Here is a 15,231-nt window from a genome sequence, read left to right as displayed (position 1 = left end):
TCAGAATTTTATATATTTCTATCAGGTCTCCCCTCAACCTCCTGCATTCCAGAGGAAAACAATCCAAGCTTGTCACCTGCAAACTTATCTAAATTACTAAATGTCCAAGTTATTTAGCTATATTACAAACAACAGGGGTTCCAGTACAGATCCCTGCAGAATGACACTGACCACCAACCTCCAACCTGTATATTATCCTTCCATCACTAACCTTAGATCAGCAAGCCAATTGTGAATCCATACAATAGTCACTGCTAATCCAGTGCATTCATAGTCTTCTGGATCAGACTAACATGGTGAACTTTAGCACCATGTAGACAACATGTGGACAAATTCCACTTAGGCAATATCCACCACCTTACCCTCCTCAATATCTTCCCCAGCACTTCAAAAAATTCCAATCAAGTTAATAAGATGTGACCTGCCATGTATAAAGCCACCACAACGACCAAAATCCTGAAAAATGCTCTCCAATTGCTTCCCTACCACTGACACATGGTTCACTAGCCTGTAATTCCCTGGATTCTCACTACTTCCCTTTTTAAACAAAGGAACACCATTAGCTGTTCAGGTTTTCACCGTTGGTGTGCACAGTGCTGAGTGGGAGATTATATATTTAATCCATATGGATGACCCTGAAAAATTGGTAATCACTTCAGAATTTGAACCTTACAAAGAAACAGTCTCAATGCTGCCTTTAATCCTGTGATGTTATCTTTAACTTTTAATAAGCGAGTTCGGTATTCCAAAAAATGCAAGGAATCATGTGATTTGTCAAAGGTCACACTAAAAAGAAAAAGTTAACGAAGCGCTGACTGTATAAATTGTGTCTTTATTCATGATTTATGTGTAAAAATATATTTATTCTGAGAAATGGGGGTGCCAGGTAGCGGGAGAGCGGAGTGTAACAGTGAGATAGAGGGGTCAGATGCGAGTGGAGCCGGGGGGGGGGTGGAGTAGACTGGACCGGCGGAGAGACATTCTCAACAGCTGCGTGCACACAGACCCACGTCTCATCCGCAGCCAGGATTGAACCCGGGTCCCCGGTGCCACAAGCGCTGCCAAACCCCCCCCCCCCATCCCCACCCAGGTGGCGGCCGGAGACATCCGGACCGATGGGACACCGGCTCGAAGCAGCGGCCTCCAGGCCCACAGCCAGCACAAAGCGCCAACCACAGCTCAACTACGCCTGCCCCGCTGGGCCAACCGACAGCCACTGGACAAGGTGAGAGGTGCAGCCAATGGTCCCCGGTCTCCTGGAGCAGAGCAGGAGCCAGCGCCTCCGACCTGCTTTGGCTGCGAGTCCATCCGCCACCGCCCCGCCAGCCCAGGATCACCCCGGACACCCCCGGAGAGGGACTAGACACCTGGGAGGGGATGGCCCAGCAGCAACTCAACAGCACCCGCAGCGCCGGAGACCCGGGCTCAACCACAGACGAAACGCAGGTCTGCACCCATGCAGATTCACAACTACCAAGAATGTTTATAGTGAGTGACCTATGACCTGGGCATACGCAGTCAGAATACCAAACTCGCTTATTCTAATTTCTTAATTATGTTGTATTGTTTGATCAATTATAAAAAAATCAACCTTCAAAAGAACACACAGTACCATATTTATAATGCAAACAATTTTGATGTGAATTTGTCACAGCTGTAATTATATTCTCCTACAATTGGCAGCATAGGAGAAGTTAAATTTGCTATCTGCTCTGCCATCATTAGCTCAGGGGAATGTAAATGCTGTTGCCAGCTTCCCCTTATGTTTGTTTACTTAGAATAATTCATAGTCAAATAATACCTTAATTCTAAAAACGTTGTCCTCATTTCCAAATTTCCCTTTGGCCCTGACCCTGTATCTCTGGAATCGATTCAGCCACAAAACCCTATGTATGTCCTTCCATTGTTGATCTTTCCTGAATTTAACCAGCCCACCATTAGTAACTGTGTTCACAAATTGCCAAGGCCTGACACTTCCTGAATATCTCCAGCTCTTCAACACTTATTCCGTATTTAAGAATTTGTTTAAAAACTGCTTTGACCAGGATTGCTGCCCTAATCTCTCAGGTGGTGCAATGCTCAGCTCCCTTTGATACTCAATTCCTCCCACAAAATGAACTGGGAGTCTTTTTAAAAGCTCTATATAAATACAAACTATGTCTTTTCGTCTTAATTTGCTTTCTATCCCATCATTTAACCATGAATAATATAGAATCAAAGTTTACCAAAAAGAGAACGGAATATATTACTTGAAAACAGAGCCTGTACTGTGGCTCCATGATCTGATCCAATTACTCCCTTTCTCCTCTCCCTTTCACCCAAATCACGCATGAGCCTATGTGCCATAACCACTAGCTATTTTCTATTAAACAAAGGCATTATAGATAATCTATATTACTAAGTCTACTCCCTTACTAAGTCTTATCTTGACCACTTCCTGGTGTTCTGTATATTGATTTTAGAAAAAACGCTGTCACTTACGCCTGTGATTTTTGGCCATCTTACTCAGTCCCCCTCCGCTGCGCAGGACAAGAGGATTTTTCCCATTGATGAAAAATAAAAGAGTTATTAATGTTTAAAAAATGTTGAAGGGGAGATGGGGAATATTGCGTTGGGGACCAGCCCTCCCGTGTGCTGCTGGGACCCAACGGGTCCCACTTAGTCTAGTTAGGTATATATTTAAAACACTAAGTAACATGTAGACACATGGAAGTGCAGATGCTGTTTACAAAAAAAGATGCAAAGCGCTGGAGTAATTTGCAGCATCTCTGGAGAACATGGATAGGCGACATTTCTGGTTGGGTTAATTCCTTAGACTGATTGTAATGGGGTGGGGGGGGGGGGGGGGGGGGAGAGAAAGCTGAAAGAGATGGGGCAGAACATAGCCTGGCAAGTGATAGGAGGATACAGGTAGGGGAGAGGTTTGATTTGCAGATTGGTGGACAAAGGCCAGAGACGGGTAGAACAGAAAAGGCCGAGAGATATGGAGGAGGCGCAAAATGTAAAGTTTTAACTCGCGGATTAGGTTGCCCAAGTGGGACATCCCCTTTAGCATCATATATATCTTCAGTGTATCTCAATTGCTATACACTCAATATATATCAACCGTATTTATTTCCAAAGTTGAGAGGCTCAATTTTAAACCAAGGGAGAATTAGACTAAAACAAAAATAGAATCTTGCCTCCTAAAAAAAATGCAGTGAAAATTAGACAATTAGATAGTTTGTAAGATGGAATATGGGAGGATTTGAAAATTGGTTTATTTGAAGAGCGAAGCTCCACCAGTGGGATGATGTGGCATATTTATTATTTTCATATTATTTAAAATCAATATTTTATGGAATTAAATGATACCGGTCATTACCATTCCATATTTGCAACTGATTGAAAAAGAGAATCAATACTTAACAATCTGAATGATTTAGATACATTCTCATGACATAAAATTATGGCTCGAGCACCTAGATTTCTGGGGAATCAAGTCAGGATAAAGCATCAGCCATTTAGGACTTAGCTGAGAGAAAATATTCTTTTGCCAGAAGATCAGGGATGTGCAGTTATTGAGTATATATTTCTTTTAGAGATACGGCGCAGAAACAGGCCCTTCAGCCCGCCGAGTCTGCGATCCCTACTATCCTACACACACTAGGGACAATCTATACTTATACCAAGCCAATTAACCTATAAACCTCTACGCCTTTGGAGTGTGGGAGGAAACTAAAGATCTCAGAGAAAACCCAGGTGGTCACGAGGAGAATGTACAAACTCCGTGCAGTCAGCACCCATAGTCAGGATCGAACCCGAGTCTCTGGCACAGCAAGCACAGTAAGGCAGTAACTCTACTGATCTGCCGCCCACAAATGCTTGGTTTGACAAGGACAGATTTTGGATATTAGGAGAATCAAGTGATATGCGAATGTTCAGGAAGGTGAACAAGATACAGGACTAGTTATCAGCTCATTTTTGGTATTATTTTTTTGTCAGGTGTGCGGGGATCCAGTGAAATTATTTTGTTTGTGTGCTCTCCAATCAAATCAGATAATACTATACATAAATATAATCATGTCAAACACAAGTAAGCACAACTAGTAAATCGAAGAGAAAAAATACCAGAGTGCAGAATATAATTTAGCACCAATGTAGCTTAATAGTTTCAGTTGCACTTTATCTGCTTATTTATGTGTATATTGAACTGAACTGTTCTGTATTTTTGCTTACAATACTCTGTTGTGTTACATCAAGCAAGAATGTCATTGTCTTATCTGGGACACATGAGAATAAACTCTCTTGACTTGACTTGACTTGAAAAAGTCCAATGGGTATAACAGACAAAAAATGACAGTAAATGACAAAAAGCTCCGGGGTCCATGGCCCTCCTTCTAATGAGATGGACAATTAAAGCCACAAGAAACAGGTATACACATTAAATCATAATGCAGTGGGTTGTTATATTCCTGTTATAGGTTATGAAGATGCCAGGTAGTGTGAAGCACTCCTATAATAACAAAACAATGTTTATGAAATGACACGTCACTAAAACCCAGAACATTCTTATGATGGACTCCAATTTGCACAAACAAATTCAACAGCTGACAACATCAAAAGGAGAACTGGCAGGTTTATTCGGTCACTCTCTTTGAATGAGATATGCGGCAGAGTGGTGCGGTGGTCGAGTTGCTGCCTTACAGCTCCAGAGACCCGGGTTCGATCCCGACTATGGGTGCTGTCTTTACAGAGTTTGTACGTTCTCTTCATGATCGTCTGGGTTTTCTCCCAGATCATTGGTTTCCTCCCACATTCCAGGTTTATAGGTTAATTGGCTTGGTATAAATGTAAATTGCCCGTAACGTGTGTAGGATAGTGTTAATGTGTGGGGATCGCAGGTCGGTGCGGTCTCAGTGGCCTGTTTCTGTGCTGCTTCACTAAACTAAACTAAAATGTCAGGACTGACACTCAGTGCATTAAATTTAACGTATTGAGATATTTTAAACATTTTTGAAATACCTTCCACTTGTACCTATTCTTCTCAAATTCACAATTTCCTCACACTTTGTGGTACGATTCTGTGATATTATTGCTAATCTTGCCTTCTGATGAAGTTTACTACAGGTTGTGCAGATGAGGACTTCAAATAGTGTAAATACCCATACAAAAACTTTTAGCAAACCTTTAGCTCTTTTCAAAAAAATCTCTCTACAATTGAAAGAGCTTTTAGTCATTTGATCCAATCTTGGGAGAGTCTAGGAGTAGAGATCATAGCCTCAGAATTAAAGGACGTTCATTTAGGAAGGAGATGAGCAGAAATTTCTTTAGTCGGAGGGTGGTGAATCTGTGGAATGGTTTGCCACAGAAGGCTGTCGAGGCCAAGTCAGTGCATCTATTTAAGGCAGAGATAGATATATTCTTGATTAGTACAGGTGTCAGAGGTTATGGGGAGAAGGCAGGAGAATGGGGTTAGGAGGGAGAGATAGATCAGCCATGATTGAATGGCGGAGAAGACTTGATGGGCTGAATGGCCTAATTCTACTCCTATTCCTTATGACCACTGTGCTGCCCTATTAGAGGATACTTGGAGTAAAATCTTCATATTAGTGACCATTTTAAGCACACAACGGAAGCATTGGCAAAGGAGATGGGACTCTGCCATTGTTTTCAATTTTGAAAAACACAAATGTTAGAAATAGAAACAGAAAATGCTGGGAACTCTCTTTTTACACAGACGCTGCCTGACATGCTGAGTGTTTCCAGTATTATCTGTTTTATATACCTGAACTATAATTTTCGGTGCACTCTGAAAAACTAGTATTTGGTAAATGTAATGATGCAAGGATTAATTACATTGAATAAAACCCAATCAGTATCATCAAAATGGGTTAGTGCTGATCATTGCGCATTAGGGCTTGAGAAAAAACTCTGCACTAGATCAAGGCAGAATTCCTTTTATCGTTAATTCATTGTAAATTATTGTTAAATTCAAGCGCTTAGATCCAGTAACTGGTCCACTGCGTGGAGACGAGCATATTAAACAATAAGCTTATCCATATGTCTCATCTACTTACTGTTCGGATCTACGTTTTCACACAGCTCTGTTTTGGCTTCACCATTCGGCCTGTCTGAGGCTTTGTGGGACAGTCGCGAGGACATTGTTGCCGCGGTAACCACTGCTTTAAAGCTGCGCTTCCTCTTCTGAACATTCTGCTCTGGATGGAAGATGATGATGTAAACCTTCGGCATGTAGAGCATTCCCAGAGCCACTGAAGCACTTAGGTTCATGGAGATGGTTAGGGTGGTGGTCTGTATATACATCTGGAAAAGTAACAAAGGATCAGATGACAATTGCTGGTCCGTTTCCCAACCCGTTTCCATATATTTTATGTGGACACATAGAAAGAAGCAATTCAGTCCATCAAGTACGTGCAACCCTGAGATTATTCCCATCCGTCCCATTCCCCACACTTATTTCTCTGAAACCATTTCTCCAACATATAAGCCAATGAACTGCTCCCAATTCTCCTGTGACCCAATGACATAAAGGTGATTTACAATGGCTAATTAACTGGCACAAGGTTGAGATGTGGTAGGAAACTGGAAGACCTGGGGTGACCCGCGTGATCTAATGGAGAAATGTTAAATTCCATGGAGGCAGCACCACAGGTCAGGATGGGATCCTTGTACCTGGTTCTGTGAAGCACCAGCTCTGCCAGTTGTGCCACCCAGCAAAGACGGTGCCCTAATATAGTTTGATATCGAGTCAATGTCACATTTTGAGATAAACTCTCTTTCCAAAAGTCCGATGCAGTAACCTCAAAAGTTGATTTATAATTACACAGGGAATAGATGAGGGTAAAGAAGACACCAAAGATGGACAAAAATTTACAATGCTCATCATGAGTAATTTATAATTTACATGTCACCTGGGAGATCATTGCGCAGAGGAGTTTGAAAGGCTTTGAAAGGACAGGAAGCAGAAACAATGTACGCAATGACTAACGTGGTGGAGGAAAATATATATGCAATGCTTCATTTTTATATCATTTCTAGACAGGCCATGTACGTTGTTCAGGGAGCATGTAGCACAGAATGCTACACAACATCAAAAATATAGTTGTTGCACCAAGATTGTATCAGTTTCTTATCTAATATATCACTCCAGTCCACCTGAATGAAATCTTTACTTCTCACTTTCATATCAGGAATTCAAAATACATCTTCCATCAGGAAATTAGATCACCATAGGCACAATAACAAGAAGTAGCAAAATGATCTGCCCTGCAAAATGAACTCATGAATCCACCATTAGATCATCGATAAAAGCAAGGCATCAATTGCTGCAGTTGCTTACACGAAGTACACAGAAAAGGGAACGTTTTTCTTGGGATAGTGCGTAGTCATAGCACAAAGACATCCTTCTGCTCATCAAACTGCACTGATACTTTCAATCTATCATGCAGTGCTTTCGAGTCATGCAGCACAAGTAACAGAGCCTTTGGTCATTGTTCATGCCTTGACGATCCAAATACTTGTCCAATGTTGGGAGCATACCTGCCTCAACTACCTTCTCAGGAAGTGAGAAGATTAGATTGCCAAAAGCATTGCTCTATTTCTATCATTCTTACACTTTCCCCTTTAGATTTGCCATCTTCCTCACTTCTCAACGGAAGCAATGTTTCATTTTAAACTTCCTTCCATCACTCCTGACCTTTTCAAACATCCCACCCTTCCTAATGCTCCCATGCCTCGCACATGACCTGGAAAATACATGAAGGGAAATGCAAATGAATATTAAAATAATTTATGAATCGAACAAAATGCTGCTTGTGACAACCAATCCTGACTACAGGTGTTGTCTGTACAGAGTTTGTACGTTCTCCCTGTGAGCACATGAGTTTTCTCCGGGTGCACCGGTTTCCTCCCACATTCCAAAGACATACAAGTTTGTAGGTTAATTGGCTTGGTATAAATGTAATTTGTCCCTAGTGCATATAGGGTAGTGTTAGTGTGCGGGGATCGCTTGTCGGTGCAGTCTCAGTGGGCCAAAGGGCCTGTTTCCTAAACTAAACTAACACTAAGTGTGATAGCACTTGCTGTTACCGCACAGAGAAAGAAAATACTTTTGTTTTGTGAGCCGCTCGTATTATTTCCCATATTTCATTATCATATCCATAGAAGCATAAGTCAATGACATCCCCCTGAGTGTTCATATCAGGGCGTGCATATCTCTGAAGATCTAAAGAACTGAAGAACACGGATGCAATTATAAAGAAAGCATATAAGCGCCTCTACTTCCTGAGAAGATTATGGAGAGTCTAAGTCAAGGAGGACTCTCTCGAACTTCTACAGGTGCACAGTAGAGAGCATGCTGACCGGTTGCATTGTGGCTTAGTTCGGCAACTTGAGCAGTGGAAAAGACTGCAAAATGTTGTAAGCACTGCCCAGCCCATCATCAGCTCTGACCTCCCTACCATCGAGGGGATCTATCACAGTTGCTGCCTCAAAAAGGCTGCCAGCATCATCAAGGACCCACACCATCCTGGCCACACACTCATCTTCCCGCTGCCTTCAGGTAGAAGATACAGGAGCCTGAAATCTGTAACATCCAGGTTCAGGAATAGCTGCTTCCCCACAGCCATCAGGCTATTAAACTCAACTCAAAACAAAACTCTGATCATTAATAGCCCATTGCACTTTATCGGTTTATTTATGTGTTTATATATATATATATATTCATTGGTATATGGTTACACTGAGCAGTTCTGTTCTGTATTTATTTATGCCCACTATATTCTGTTGTGCTGAAGCAAAGCAAGAATTTAATTGTCCTATCTGGGACACATGACAATAAACTCTCTTGAATCTTGACATCAGTCCCATTCCCACATTCAATTTCCTTTTTAACTTTTCATTCAAACATCTTCTGGTCCTTGATTCACCTGTTCTGGGCACCAGGCTGTGCATCTACCCGATCTATTCCTCTTAAGCTCTTATACACCTCTATAAGATCACCCCTCATTCTCCTGCACTCCAAGGAATAGAGTCCCAGCCTACTCAACCTCTGCCTATAGCTCACACCCTCTAGTCCTGGTAACATCCTCGTAAATCTTCTCTGTACCCTTTCCAGCTTGTCAAAATCTTTCCTATAGCATGGTGCCCAGAACTGAACACAATACTCTAAATGTGGCCTCATCATCGTCTTATACAACTGCAATACGACCTCCCTGATCAAGGCCAATGTGCCAAAAGCCTTTTTGACCACCTGATTGAGTGAAACAGAAGTAACATGCGCTACATAGGTCTTTATCAACTCTATCATGACCATAAATGTTTTGTTAAATTTTTGACAGTTTGAGTATCCAGAGTAACAAACAAAACCTTTTTATTTAAACTTCCTGATCAATTTGTATCCAGCTGAAATCGACATTGAATTGCTCACACGTTTTGCAAAAAGATTGCAAACCTGTTAATAATGGTCTAGTAAGCAGATTTTTATTTGGAGATTGTAGCTGAATAAAATTCTAGATGCCAATTAGAAATTCTTCTCTGATTATTAGTTTTGGCTGAACGACTCTTTAATCTGCTTTCAATACCATTGGTTGAGAACAGGATCATTTCTGAGAAGATGTATTGCTCTTTAAGGTCTGCTGTGGGATATTTAACTTCAGAATACTTTTTGTTCAATATCCAACGGCACAGAGGAATAATCAGGATCTGTTGGCCAGCTGCAAAGGTTTAATCCTGCCATATCCCACTCAACCATGACGATGGTTTATAATCTAGCCCAACTGAAAGCTACAGAAGGAAGGGCGGAAAATAGATTCCTGGCCAATGTTGCTTCACTCCTGTATATACCATCTAAGTCAAGTCTCTTCAAACCTCTACATAAAATATGGGGCAGTCAGGTGAATAGAACATAAGTGACAAACTGGAAGGGAAATAGTCTGGTGTTAGCGGTAGGTCATTGTTAGAAATCTCAGTCCTTAATTATGTGATTATGGATTGTCTTTTGATAATGACTTTGGAAAGCTCTTTCTTTCTCAAGATAGTCCCAAATGGACGTAAGCTTAAGCATTGTTTTGTTTAGTTTAGAGAAAGTGCAGAAACAGGTCCTTCGGCCCACTGAGTCTGCACCGACCAGCGATCCCCACACACAAACACTATCCTACACACACTAGGGACAATTTACATTTATACCAAGTTAATTAACCTACAAACCTGTACGTCTTTGGACTGTGGGAGGAAACAGATCTCAGAGAAAACCCACATGGTCATGGGAGAATGTACAAACTCTGTACAGACATCACTCGTAGTCAAGATCGAACCCGGTTCTCTGGCGCTGTAGGCAATAACTCTACTGCTGCGCCACCATGCCGCCCACATTGTGTGTTCTTTCATTCTGAAATTAACACGGCTAGAACAATGTACGGTAAGTCTTTTAAAAGAGGGGAGAATGGGGGGAGAAGGGGTGGAGCCATCTTTTAAGAAGCCAAAGATACACAGCTGTGAAGTTTGGCGGACATTTAACATTATCCTTGGTTCTGAAAATTCGGTTGGTCGGTTATCCTTGGTTCTGAAAATTCCTCCTTATGTTTTTTTTCCCCAATGAGCCAATGAAAATGACCGGTCAGCAAAGGCGATTAACTGAAACTACCTACGACTACCTCGACTACCTATAACTACATGGTGACCCCACTACAACTGCATCTTTGACTGCAGGATTATCAATTTTCTCCATGGTGACCAATTATTGGTCGCAACATTTTTTTCAACATGTTGAAAAATTTGCGGCGACCATACTGAGGCCGCGACTAGTTCCCAGAATGCGGGAACTCCTCGCGACCATGAAGAAGACTCACCAGAGACCATCAGCAAACAAGTGATGACCATGTGGCGAGCGCAGAGTCTCCTGCACTCGCCTAAAACGTCGCCTAAGTTGGACAGATCCATGAGTGTCTGTTCAAAGAAGAAATAGAGGACCCTGAGGACTTTCTGTTGGGGGAATGGCGGTGTTAAGAGACTGGAGATCCATGGTAAAGCTGAGGTGATAGGAACGAAGGAATTAAAAGTTATTAAAGTGGCAAAGAACATGGGAGGTTTCCAGGTGAGGGTGGGAAGGGACTGGACAAAAATGAACAAGATAAAACAGTTAAATTCAGAGATGAATTCAGCGGGGCATGAGCAGGCAGAAACAATGGGCCTGCAATGGCATTTGCGTTTGTAGATTTTGGGAAGGATACAGAAACATTCAGTGCAGGGTTGGGGGAATTATAAGTTTGGAGACAGTAGAGAACAGATCAGCACACCATAGCCTCCAACCTTATAGGTGAAGGCTATGGGGTGTTAATAACATGAGATGGTTGGGAAGATGGTGGTTAGGTGTTCGTCAGTGAGTTATGGTCAAGAGGTATATATGAAGAAGATTCCATGAGGCGACTCCTTTGATTTTGTGCAAAAGCTGATTTGTTGGCTTTGGTCTGGCTAGTTTTCTATTATCTTGGCATTAAAGGGTAGCATTAACAATAATGATCATCAATCCATTGGATTGTTTTAAAAATCCATCTAGTTGACCCGTATCCTTCAGAGATGGGAATCTTTCATTATTACAAAGTCTCTTGCCTGCAGACCTACAACTGTGTGGTTAATTTGTAAGTACCCTCTGAAATGGCCGAGAAAGTAACTCAGCCCAAGAGTAATTACAGATGGACAACAAATACTCAGCCTCCCAGAAGCACACAACTGTGCAAAAGAAACAAAATGGATTCAATCAGTCATCAGCTGACTGAACATTTAACAAATTTGGATGTCTGGAGTAGGTGCTGGAAAGACCTTCTTAAAATTAAATAGAATTCTCAGATAAGCATCTGCAATAGATCATACGGGCAAATTAAAATAGGATAAGGTTTTTCAAATCGTGATGGTTGCCCTGGCAACTGTACTCTTTTTCTGTTCGAACATATATCCAGGCCTATTGTGGCAGTGTGCTCTATAGGAACATGGTACAGCACATTAATTTCCAAATTACATTTTCATTTAATTTATTGTAGCATTGCAATAGGAGCTCTTAGATTAAAATGGGACATTAATAAATAATGGCCTAGAAATTGTTGCGCACCATTTCAAGCGCCCTGTAAAATTGTGGTGCAGTGCACCAAATATCATTTGGGTTTTTGGACCCTTTTACTGCAAACTTCAATTATGCTCAGGGTCCAGTACATTGCTTTTTCTTTTAATCTTCATGCACACATGGAATAATACCACTTGACATGGCCACGGGAGATTATGTCAGATGCACATTTAAGACCAACATCAGCGAATAAAATGAATGTTCAGTCCATTTTTTGGAGCTGAATAAAGTGATGGGGAGATGTGTCCTAGTCATGATTTTGCTCTGTCCAAGTTCAGTCATGGAAACAGGGAGAGAACAGCAGCCTTGGATTCCGATTCTAGGTCAATGAATCTCCACTTAAGCTTGAAGCTACTGTAGAGCATAGAAAGGCAGGTGACGGCTTTACTTTGGGTATATACTGTATAGAATTGAAGTACAGATAAAGGTTGCTTTCTTCACACATTATTGCTTCAGATTCAGATTCAATTTTAATTGTCATTGTCAGTGTACAGTACAGAGACAACGAAATGCATTAACAGGCCTTTTGCTCCACAGGCCTTCACACTGTTCCCACCTCTCTCCAGCTATCTAAGCCCGATTAACCTTTCATTCTCCCTCATGTCTTTCTCCAGCATCCCCTTAATTTGCCTTGAGACTGAAATATGGATAAAGAATTTTCCCCTAAATTTCCTGTTCAGTTCATGCATAAATTACTCATATTTATTGACCATGGATTTGGTCTCCACAGGCCTTCAGGCTTCATCTCTCAGCCTCTACACCTCAGGATACAAGAGCACAAGTTGGAGCAGTAGTCAATCTTATGTCCGCTTGAGACACAAGAAAGTTCAGATGCTGGAATCCTGATCATAACACAAAGTGCTAGAGGAACTCAGCTGGTCAGGCAGTATCTGTGGAGGGAATGTCTAGATGATTTTTCCGATTGTGAAACTTCTTCAGGTCTCTAAAGTCTAAAGAAGGACCCTTTTTTTCCCTCGTCAAATGAAGCACAATCCAAACAACATCTTGACGGTTGAGTTTAACTTCAAGTGGCTTCAATCTATTACAGGTCTATAATTCAAAATCAGCCTGCGAATCTAAAGACTCAAATATAGATTACTGGGCTACCCACAACTATCATGTCAATAAAACAAGTCTATGGGTATCATCAGCTGTTGGTGTCTTGTGCCTTTACATCTAAACAGAAATTTCAACCATGGGCCTGTTTATGATTTTCTTTAAATATCTGCATCAAAATATTCCAATATTTTAGCTTGGTTAAGTGAAACAGCACGGAAACAGGCCCTTTGGCCTTCTGAGCACTCCAGCCATCAATCACCCATTTACACAAGCTCGATGCTTTCCCACTTTCTCATCCATTCTCTAGATATTAGGGACAATTTTTGTAGAGGCCAATTAACCTGGAAGAGCATGGGAGGAAACCAGAGTTCCTGGTCCTTTTAATATATCTGTAATCATCATGTAAGAAAAGCCACATCACAACATTTTAGCAACACTGAATCCTGAGGGTGAAACCGAGTCCAATGCATTGGTTATATATCCAGCTACCCTTTGGATATAGGTATGTTAGACTGATATCTACAATTTTACAAATTTTAGCAACACTGTAATCCTGAGGGTGAAACCGAGTCCAATGCATTGGTTATATATCCAGCTACCCTTTGGATATAGGTATGTTAGACTGATATCTACAATTTTAGTAACAAGTAACAAGTAGCCTTTATTGTCATTCAGACCTTGCAGTCTGAACAAAATGTTGTTGCCTTGCAGTCCTACATATAGTAAAAATGACAAAACACACAATAAACACAAATTAACATCCACCACAGTGAGTTCAACAGGCACCTCCTCACTGTGGTGGAAGGCAAAAGTCTTAAGTCTTTGTCTCATCCCTTCTTATTCTCCCTCTGCGCCGAGGCCGCTGCCGCTGTCCCAGCCGCCGCCGCCATCGTCCACTGGGCCCGCGGTCGGGTCGAGTGGCCGCTGCCGCCGGAACGTGCCCCAGCTCTACTGTATCCATTGTTCAAGATGTGGACTCTTATACATTGGCGAGACCAAACGTAGAATGGGTGATTATTTTGCTGAATACCTTTGCTCAATTCGCCTGGACCTACCTGATCTGCCGGTTGCCAAACACTTTAATTCCCCTTCCCGTTCTCACACTGACTCTTCTGTCCTAGGCCTCCTCCATTGTCAGAGTGAGACTAAACGCAAATTGGAGGAACAGCATCTCACATTTCGCTTGGGCAGCTTACAACCCAATCCTTCTCTCCAGACATGCTGCCTGTCCCACTGAGTTGATCCAGCATTTTGTGTCCATCTTAGTAAAGGTAATTTGGTATTTAACTTACATTAGAATATAAGCCATCAGAACCACTAAGAAATGTGCAAATATGTAATGATGACAGTGGAGCAGTGCATTTGAAATTGAATGTTACCAGCAAGGTATAATTTTCCTTCAGGTTTCAAGCAATGTTCTGGAGCAATGGATATTTTTAATCTCATGGATCTTGTAATCATACCTGCATTCAACGTATTTAATTGTCAAAGGGAATTTGCAACCAAGTGTGAAACTTTCTGAACACATTAATATTTAAAAAGAATGTAACAAACTATGCCTTCGCTGTTTAATATACACTGGCCTAGATTTGGCTGTGTAAATACCAATGAGGCTGTCAGTACTCAGCCCATTTATATCATTATTCCGGTTAAAGTACATTTTTTATTGCACGCAGGCACTAATTACTGCCAAACCTCGCTTGCACTGCAAATGAGCTTTAAAAATGTCATCCTGTTCCTTTTGCTTCATAGCAAATTCACCAATGATAATGCTGGTTTAGAGTCGGTCCATTAAAAAAAGTCAATATGATCAGGAAGGAAAAGTGCGAAACGGAGCAGTCACTGGCTGTGGCTGAAGAGAAAATATGCTGTCAGGGCTGCCACGTGACCATCTAGAGGCTAACCTAAGACACACACCCAGGTCTGATCACCCTGCGGTGGGCCTGCCTCGACTGTGGGTGTCTTGTGATAAAAGGCCAGTGACGTTGAGGTACACAACTGAAGATGTGGCTGATTGGTAGAAAATCACCTAGTGGTCATCCCCAAGAATACCA

General features: G+C 41.7%; 1 protein-coding gene across 2 annotated transcripts in view; it reads right to left on the bottom strand.

Annotated features, from left to right (window-relative positions):
- The window catches only part of LOC129704549 (metabotropic glutamate receptor 7-like), a 464,128-nt gene that overhangs the window by 26,186 nt on the left and 422,711 nt on the right, over window positions 1-15,231 (bottom strand). For both annotated transcript variants that reach the window (XM_055647732.1, XM_055647731.1), the window contains exon 9: window positions 6,060-6,306. In XM_055647732.1, coding sequence (XP_055503707.1) covers window positions 6,060-6,306 — 247 coding nt within the window. The remainder of the gene's footprint in view (window positions 1-6,059; window positions 6,307-15,231) is intronic.

Source organism: Leucoraja erinacea, chromosome 16, assembly GCF_028641065.1.
Source record: "Leucoraja erinacea ecotype New England chromosome 16, Leri_hhj_1, whole genome shotgun sequence".
NCBI lineage: Eukaryota > Metazoa > Chordata > Chondrichthyes > Rajiformes > Rajidae > Leucoraja > Leucoraja erinaceus.
The sequence above is the reverse complement of the archived record's forward strand: the minus strand, read 5'-3'. Positions and strand labels throughout refer to the sequence as shown.